Source organism: Lupinus angustifolius, chromosome LG11 (genome assembly GCF_001865875.1).
Source record: "Lupinus angustifolius cultivar Tanjil chromosome LG11, LupAngTanjil_v1.0, whole genome shotgun sequence".
NCBI lineage: Eukaryota > Viridiplantae > Streptophyta > Magnoliopsida > Fabales > Fabaceae > Lupinus > Lupinus angustifolius.
This window is the reverse complement of record NC_032019.1, coordinates 9,010,532-9,019,732: the sequence shown is the minus strand read 5'-3', so window position 1 is coordinate 9,019,732 and position 9,201 is coordinate 9,010,532. Positions and strand designations below refer to the sequence as shown.

Here is a 9,201-nt window from a genome sequence, read left to right as displayed (position 1 = left end):
TTCTCTTCTAGTACTTGTACAACTAACCTTCAAATGTACTATATATTATATCTCATATTTGTTTTACTTTTATTATCTAACTATATTTATCACACATTCTTTTTTTATTGTGATGATTACCTACTAATATGTGTTGATGCAACTGAAAGTGGTTTAAAGAACTTAAATATATAATGTTTGGAGCTTGATCTCTTAATTTATATATGTAATAAATATTATTAGGAGGTTTTAACTCTTCACTTAAATGTTTGAAAATATTCTAAAACATTAAACTACACTAAACATAAGTATTAGAGATGTACTCTCACCTCCTTTTGTATACACGTTCACTATTTTTATTTTAAGAATGATTATCCACTTTCATCCTTATAAATTTTCGTGTATATCAATTTAATTTTCGGACAAATAAAAATTCAAACTAATACTAAAATATTATTAATATGAGTTTAAATAGTTTTCATCACGAGTCATAAAAATACTAAAAAGAATAATTTGACTTACATCTAATATTTTTGAGATTATTTTGGGTTTTCAATTATTAATTTAGTAGAGGAAAAAATTGAGCATCAAAACAGGTCTAACTTTTTTTTTAAATGATATGCACCACTTTTTTTTCTCCTGGCAATCCCATTATCAATACACTTAATACAGGACACCAATTTTTGTACAAGCACCAAATGACTGGTTGTGATCTTTCTATAAATAAGTGGTATATGATAATTCTTATATAAGGAAATAAAAATTGAAATTATCCAAGCATTTGATTAATTAACAAAATAAAATGTCCCTACTAAAAACATCCATCATAGAAATAACATTTTTCCTTTTACGTAACAAAGGGAAGCAGTTTAACAGTTGTTAGATTCTCAACCTTAAAATCTTCCTCGAATATTTGCCATGTCTGGTCCACTATTTTTCAACCGCTAAGATCTTTACAGAATAATTGTCAGCAACTTCCAACCGTCAGATTTGAAAGACTTCATTATCACTTGGCCAAATTATGATTCCATGGAGCAAGAGAAAGAACGTTGTTCTTCCACATCTCTCTTGTCTTCTTCACTTTGAATCAGACCAAATCCACATAAATTCCATAAAAAAATGACATTTTAAAATTTGGGTCTCAAATATTTTTCTATTTTTTCTCTTATTTATCATCTTGTTTATCTCTTGGTGTTGGTGGGTTATGTGATATACACTTAGCTTTCATGTTCTATCTTTAAAGTGAGTGTTATGTTCTTGTTGTTTTACCTTATTGGGGTTTGTGGTTGTGTATTGGGTCTGGGATTTGATGAGTTCAGGCACCAATTTAGTGACCACAGTCATTGGTTTTGGGCTGAGTGCAACTTTCATTGTATTTGTGTGCACAAGAATAATTTGTGGAAGACTAACAGGGAGTGTGGGATTACGGACTATACATGAGATTGAATCAATAAGAAGAGATATAGAACAGGTAACAATCGCAGCTTCCACTTCCACCTCTTCCTATATTGTGTTGTTCTTGCTAGTTAACATGATTAGATTAGATGATAGTCAATTCTTTTTTACTACTAAGCTATTCCCTCACTTTATGAATAAGGAATGAGGTACGTAATTCCTAACAAATGTCACTTATAGAAATCAGATATATGACTTTCTAATTTTAGTGAAAATGTAACAAGACTTATAATACTAAATCAACATCTTATTGATAGACGATAGGCGATTCATAAGAATTAAACTCTTTATAGGTTATTGTTCTGGTTGCATGCTTGAAGTAGTTGTGAGGGAAGTGACACCTTTATGCTGTGCTTTTACTCCTAACTCTTAGTCAAATGTGCATTATATTTAGAAGTTGAAATATTTTTATAGAGCCCTATTCACCATCCCATTAAGGAGGCAATCAAAATTAAGTTTTTACTCTGAAGATGTGAAAATGATGAATACAACATTTTATGATAATTTCTACTGTTTATTAGCTTCCTTAATTAGAAATACTCGTTAACATTCTTTATTCTTAGAATAATATGTCTATTGTATAATTTTAACATTAGAGTTAACCAAATTACTTATAAAGATAATATTAAATACACTTTTCTAAAACTAATTAATTGAGATTCTCATGCATTACGTCGTCCCTTATCATGTATAAATAGGTGCTTTGTCTTAATTAATATGCATATTAATTTTTTTTCATGCCAACATGAAATAATATGCTTGAAACTTCTAATTAGTCCTACTCATAAGGTATTATTTATGATTGTGTACCTATCCTAGTTAGGTGTTTCTGATTTTAATTTTTCATTATTTACTGATAGCCAGAACATCATGTTAATGGGCCTGATCCTGCTCTTATTGCTGCAATCCCTTCTTTCAAGTTCAACCAAGAGGCCTTCACTTCCGTTGAATATACACAGTAAACTCTAATCTTATAATCTTCCTGCTGATATACATAGAAAATTCCTTACTATCAACACATTAAATTTTTTTTTTATAATACTTATAATATAAAACAAGCCTTTTCAATTAAAAATTGAAAGTAATTAAGTAGGAGTTAACATTGTGCTGAATAATTCAGTTTGCTTCTACAGGTGTGTGATATGTTTGGCAGATTACAAAGAACAAGAGTTATTACGCATCATACCAAAATGTGGCCACAGTTTTCATCTTGCTTGCGTTGATTTGTGGCTGAGAAAACAATCTACATGTCCCTTATGCCGTTTACCACTGCAAAATGCTTGTGACACAAAACATGTAGGACCTGTAACATTTACCATCAACCAGTCTCATGATGAGTCTAATAGTCCAGAAAGGAACATAAACAATGAGTTATGTTGAACCTAATGCTAGTATTTACTGTGTGGTGTACACATGGGCTTGTCCTACACATGTACATATGAGTTCTGATATTTAAACATCTAAGATATATATGATAATCAGATCACACCTTACCCTTATTTGCATATGGTATATTAATTTCATCTTGATATATATAGTATGTGAGAACATTAATTAGACTTACATGTTGAGTAAATCTCTACTTGTTTTAAGTCATCTCAATATATATATATTTTTAATACATATAAGGTTTAGATCCAATTCTATTTTCTCCAAATATGAGAAGATGCTCACCCTTTTTCAGTTGAAATCTCAATTTCTTGCGTGCTAAGGGGGGTTCCTTTGACCATATGGTAGCCTTATTGAAGCTTCATTGAGCAAGCAACAACATTTATTTGTATTACTTTTGAATAGTCAATGATGATTAAATATGAATGGTAAATGATACAATAATACTATATAAAACTCATACACTGTCAGTATATATATTTTTTCTTGTAATGATTTCTCTCTTCTACAATTAATGATTTTCAATTGCAACTTTTCTAAACAATGTTACACACTGCATATCAAAAGCTTGGAAAGAGAGTTAAATGGGGGAAATATTGGATAAGACTCTTTAAAATGACAAATCTTATAAAGTGTACAAAAGTCTCTCCTTATTGAAGGATTACACTCTTATTTACTGCTTTCTCATTTTAGGAAAAATATCTAGTGTTTCATTCTATATCATGTGCTAGTTTTTTATTGCAAAAAATAAATAAATAAATAAATAGAATTTCTCAATTTAATTAACAATTATTTAAATCAATCAAAACGTGACACGTAATTGTGATACATAAGTGAGACTGTATATAATTTCCCTAATTTTAGATGTGTCTATTTCTAATGTATAGATAAGTAAAATATAAATATTTTCTTATACCTATATTCAATTAAACTCTTCATCTAAAAGTTATATATGTACAATATTGTGAAAGAATTGATTGTTTAATTAAATACTAGACATATATTTATAGCTTTATTTATACAAGCAACATATTTTCCTAATTGAATTAATATATTTTATGTTCTACTGAGAGAGAATAACTCTTATAAAGATGTAAGAGCCATAATAAATGTGGATGATACAAGTATAAAGTTTTATAGTGCTAATATATTATTTAATATTTATGTGTATTATTTTTATTTAAGAGTAAATAATAAAGATAATAATAGGGTACAAGAGGCGTAGATAATACTTTCTTATACATGTATCCATAATATTTGCGATTACTCATGTGAGTAATAGGTTATCCAATAATTTTTAAGTTTAAATATATATTTATGAATTTTTAAAAATTAATATATAAAATAATTAGTACATAAATAATAAAATTTATATACATATTAAATATATCATTATATTTTTATCACTAAAATTCATTCTAAAATAATAATAAAATAAATAATATATAATTGTAAAATAAAAATATATCATACATAATATTTAATTAAAAATAAATTTATAAATATGCAATTACTCATAAAATGTATATCATAATATATTTTCCCACCTATAATCTACTTTTATGGACAGGTAATCAATAATAGGTATTTTTTTCCATCCCTAATTAATAACATAACACATTAGTTTTGTAGATTGGTTTTCTTTGATGTACACCCTATTGAAAAAAAGGTATATATATATATATATATAAAATTTGTTTTTGTTATGAAAAATATTACTCTATCTGTACAAAAAAAATAGTCAAGAAATAAAAAAGGAAGTCATTTAAAAGTTGACAATTTTTTTTGACAGATGAACTAAATATTATATTTAATGTTTAATTCCCATTACACATTTTTAATAATATATATGTCCTATTTAATACAATCTTTTCCAGTGAATTTGATATAGACATAATAGGTATTTTTCTATCTAATAATATGAACCTTGTAATATTTTCTGTCTAATAATATGACCCTTGTAATATTTCTCATGTTGAAGTTGATGGCCTTCTTTAATCTTGCATGTCTTAGGATAACCTTTATATAACAAAGAAAATCCAAAACAAAAAAGTTAGAGAGTGAGTGGTGGTTGTGTTGGTAAAGGGAAGAAGGAATGTTAGGACAGATAATGGGACTCATATCCCCTTCACTTCTTCCACCTTCTCTCTTCAAAACCAAATCCAAACTATCACCAAGTAAGTCATATTAATCTTTTTATACCGTGTTTGAGATATTACCATGAATGATGTCAAATAATAATATTTGAAGTAATGCCTATTAATTTTTTATTTGTCATTTCCTATAGACTTGCTTGGGTTTGAGATGTTTCCCATCCATGAATTTCTTGGGTCATGAATTATGACTTATTTCCTATAGAAAAAATTATTTGGAACAACTTTATATGCAATGTTGTATGCAATTTCATGATTTTTAATGTCTCTATATGTATGGGTTTTTCATAGATTGTGGATAATTTGAGCTGTAATGGAGAAAAATTATTGGGTTGCAGTTAACCTGTTATGTGCTTCTGTAGTTCTTAATTCTTAGGGTATGGCAAGAGCCCATTTGTTAAGATTTTTTATTTTTTATTAACAAAAATAAAATCTGAATTTCATGTTTGGTTGGACTTTCTACTAAAAAAATTGATTTTTTCAGCTCCTTACAAAACTGTTTATGCCAAAATTGGTTCTGGAGAATCACTCTTTTGAAACAAAAACAGACTGGGATTAATGAAATCTTAGTTTAACAATCAATAAATGGACTATATAGCAGGATTGTAATATGAGCCTATGACTTTGCAGAATTTGTATCCTGCTTGAGCTATTTAATGTCATTGACTTATAGATTGTTGAAAGATATGCAAGGTTTAGGTTCCTAAGCTTATAATTCTATGGCAGTGTCCAGTATGAGTGTGAGTCAAGATCCAGTTCGTGAGTGGATTCTTTCCGAAGGGCAAGCTACAAAGATAACCAAAATTAGTCCTGTTGGTGGTGGTTGTATCAATCTCGCTAGTCGCTATGACACTGATGCTGGTTCTTTCTTTGTGAAAACAAACAGGTATGAATATGTTACAATACGTTCACACTTCTGTTTCGGCTTGATGATTGAACTGTCCCTTCACCTTTTCGGGGTTGAAACTTGAAATTTTCATTTTGAGTGTATTGGATTGTTGCAATTATCTTTTACTAAAAGCTTCATTCCATGTGCATCTTATATATGACAATTTCAATGCTGATAAAACTCGAAACTCTATATCAGAAGTATTGGACCGTCCATGTTTGAAGCAGAGGCTCTCGGTTTGGAAGCTATGTATGAAACCGGGACCATCCGTGTGCCTAAACCACATAAGGTTGGAAGATTTAACATTAATTTTGTGAAAGCTGCTACTATTTGCTAGCTATAGCAAGCTGGAGAGAACATGAGAGTTAACTTGTTACTAGGAAATTGTAGGTTGGACCGCTACCTACAGGTGGTTCATTCATCGTTATGGAATTCATACAATTCGGTGCATCTAGAGGCAATCAGGTGAGTTACCTAGAACTAACAGCTAATTAGGAAAGCTTTTGAAGCTTAATTGTAATTTATTGCTCCCAGTCTGCTCTAGGGAGGAAGCTTGGTGAAATGCATAAAGCCGGAAAATCTAGTAAAGGATATGGTTTCGATGTTAATAACACCATTGGCAGGTATAATATGCCTTCATCTGGAATGTTACCATTTCTGTTTCAATTGATATTCCTATAATTGCCGCGCCTCTTTATATTTTACCGAGACATGTGCTGCATGTTTAGATATATCCACAGAACAGTGCAAGCTGATGTTTATAAACATTTAGAAGGGAAGTATTTGGTACTAATTCATTTCCCGTGATGTTATGTATATTACGCCGAAGCACTCCACAAATAAACACCTGGTCATCAGATTGGATTCAATTTTATGGAGAGTGTAGATTGGGTTACCAGTTGAAGCTTGCATTAGACCAGTATGGTGACAAAACCATTTATGAAAAGGGTAATTTTTATCTGGTATTATTGCTCTTCCCATCAATTATTTTTTTGCCCGAAATCATATTTTGGTGTATGGGCATATTTAGATTGAATAAAACGAACAGGTCAATTGAAACTTGAACACAGACAGATTGGATACTGAAATAATTCATTAAGTATATTGAAATTCGGAGAAGAAGAAGCTATGAATATTCCCATCTATCTTGACCTTTCATGTATTGGATTCTTTCTTGTCCCTTGTTCAAGATTTTCGCTCATTATATATTGCATTACATAGTTTAATAATGTTCCGAGTTTACTAAAAGGAGTGCTATTTATATCTGATTTATTTCTTCAACAGGACAGAGACTAATTAAAAGCATGGGACCCCTTTTCGACAATGTGATAATAGAACCATGCTTACTACATGGAGACCTTTGGAGTGGAAACATCAGCTCTGACAAAAATGGAGAGCCTGTCATACTGGACCCTGCATGTTACTGTAAGTTAGCTCAGCATATGTAAAAATGTGTTCTATGGCAACTAAAATTTGGAACTAGATTAACAATTGAAATTCGAGTAACCGGATACCTGGATTCAACACACAAAAATACAAACAGAAATGAAAAAAAAACAAGTTTTTGTTTACAGGTTATCGGATATGTAGTGTGTTTTGAGTATTATAGACTTTCTATTTAATTGCCTACCAAAACAAAATATAATTAGCAGAAAATAACTGAGTTGTGAAGACTTCAAAGTTGAAATGATGTAGTGTTTGTTGTTGTCTTATTCTATAGATGGACACAGTGAGGCAGAATTTGGAATGTCTTGGTGTGCAGGCTTTGGAGGATCATTCTATAATTCTTATTTTGAGGCATGTAATTCTTATCTCTCTCTTCCTGATTTCCTTTCTCTTTTTGCTGTTTGTTTCAAATTAAGTATACATAGCATACATTTTTTAAGGGAAAGTTTTGCCTGAGAGTTGATTGGTACATTCTATTTCTTTCCCCTTTGCTCTTATAATCTTGGTTGAGTATGACATCTCCGAGTTAGACACAACATCTGATCTTGTTCCGAACTTCATAAGTTGATGACAATATTTGAGGATTTATAATCTTTATTTGTTTGTGCAAGATCAAATTGCATCAAACCAAATAAACAATGCTTCCAAAAATCATTGGGTCAAACCAACTTGCATTATACCAATATATAGACCTATCAAAGCAGAAACATGTTTTTCATCAACCATGTGACTACTTGCTTGGCTTCTCAGTATACTTGTTAAAATTGCTTATAATGGTTTTACTTTCCGTGTTTCAACGAAACCAGTAGTGCACGCTGGCTTGTCAAATATCAGTTTCACACATTAATTTTCTGATTTTGATAATTGCATATGATTTTTCCAGGTGATACCTAAACAGCCAGGTTTTGAGCAGAGGAGAGACCTTTATATGCTGTATCACTATTTAAATCATTATAATCTCTTTGGTTCCGGATACCGGTCATCATCAATGTCTATAATTGATGACTATCTAGCAATTTTAAAAGCTTAGGATTGTATGCATATTTGGCAAGCATGCTTGAATGAGGTTCTTTTCCTGAACATTTCACTACTTTCATTTCCCTCCTCAGCTCTCAATGAAATGAAGATGTAATTCATTCTAATGCAAAGTCAATTAGTTTTATTTCAAAGCCAGACTAGGTTTACCCTATATATAGAAGAGTCAAGTTTACTACAATCATGCAAGATAAGTTATCAACACATGTTATTAATCTCAAGTAGACATTGCTATGCATGTATGATAGCTTTGTTGGTGCACTCTTCAAGCCAGAGGCCAACCATGGAGGAATCTTGCTATGCTTGTTAAACTTGTAGTGATGTATGATTTCAGGCTTCAATAATTTAAGCTTCTGTCATCAAGATGGGTATATGGCAAATTGAAATGACTACAAGTTTGAATATTCCCATTAATCTTGTTATTTATAGTGTTATTCTTCTAGTATTCAAGGCTTCTTATTTTGGGTGTACTCATGATACTTGTCCAAGGGAGACGTGAGAAAAATTACAAAGCTGACTCAGTATTTGGAAGATATGATTGAAGGGAATGTATGACTCGACTCATGGTGGAATATGGCAAATCTTAACAAAACATTTCGCGTGGGCTGGTGAACTTGTATGAGACAGAGAAGATTACTTATATTTCAGCTGCCCTGTGTTTGTTTGGTTTTTACTTTGTGTAGCGTAATAATAATGCTTATACTATGAGTTTTATGGTTCTGCCAAACCAGAAGCTTTCCAAGCTCAAGCATTTACGTTTCAAGTTGGTCCATAAGTTTCACAAAAGTAACACGAAGTGGATGATCTAAGTTGAATAACTTTCTCAAAAAAGAAAACAATAAATTATAATAAAAA

General features: G+C 30.6%; 2 protein-coding genes across 3 annotated transcripts; both read left to right on the top strand.

The window, feature by feature from the left end:
- On the top strand, nt 1,027–2,826 carry LOC109360593 (RING-H2 finger protein ATL5-like). The gene is made up of 3 exons (XM_019605594.1): nt 1,027–1,450; nt 2,295–2,392; nt 2,568–2,826. Exons 1-3 carry the CDS (start codon nt 1,289–1,291, stop codon nt 2,812–2,814), a joined length of 507 nt encoding a protein of 168 aa, XP_019461139.1. The 5' UTR covers nt 1,027–1,288; the 3' UTR covers nt 2,815–2,826.
- On the top strand, nt 4,852–8,812 carry LOC109360592 (protein-ribulosamine 3-kinase, chloroplastic). Of its 2 annotated transcripts, XM_019605593.1 has the most exons (10): nt 4,852–5,000; nt 5,703–5,862; nt 6,064–6,154; nt 6,256–6,330; nt 6,400–6,488; nt 6,695–6,813; nt 7,150–7,290; nt 7,586–7,662; nt 8,195–8,377; nt 8,459–8,812. In XM_019605593.1, the coding sequence occupies exons 1-9, from the start codon at nt 4,919–4,921 to the stop codon at nt 8,339–8,341; spliced, it is 981 nt and encodes a 326-aa protein (XP_019461138.1). In that variant the 5' UTR covers nt 4,852–4,918; the 3' UTR covers nt 8,342–8,377; nt 8,459–8,812. The 2 variants fall into 2 exon arrangements, with proteins under 2 accessions (XP_019461138.1, XP_019461137.1); XM_019605592.1 differs by lacking the exon at nt 8,459–8,812 and having other exon boundaries at nt 8,195–8,453.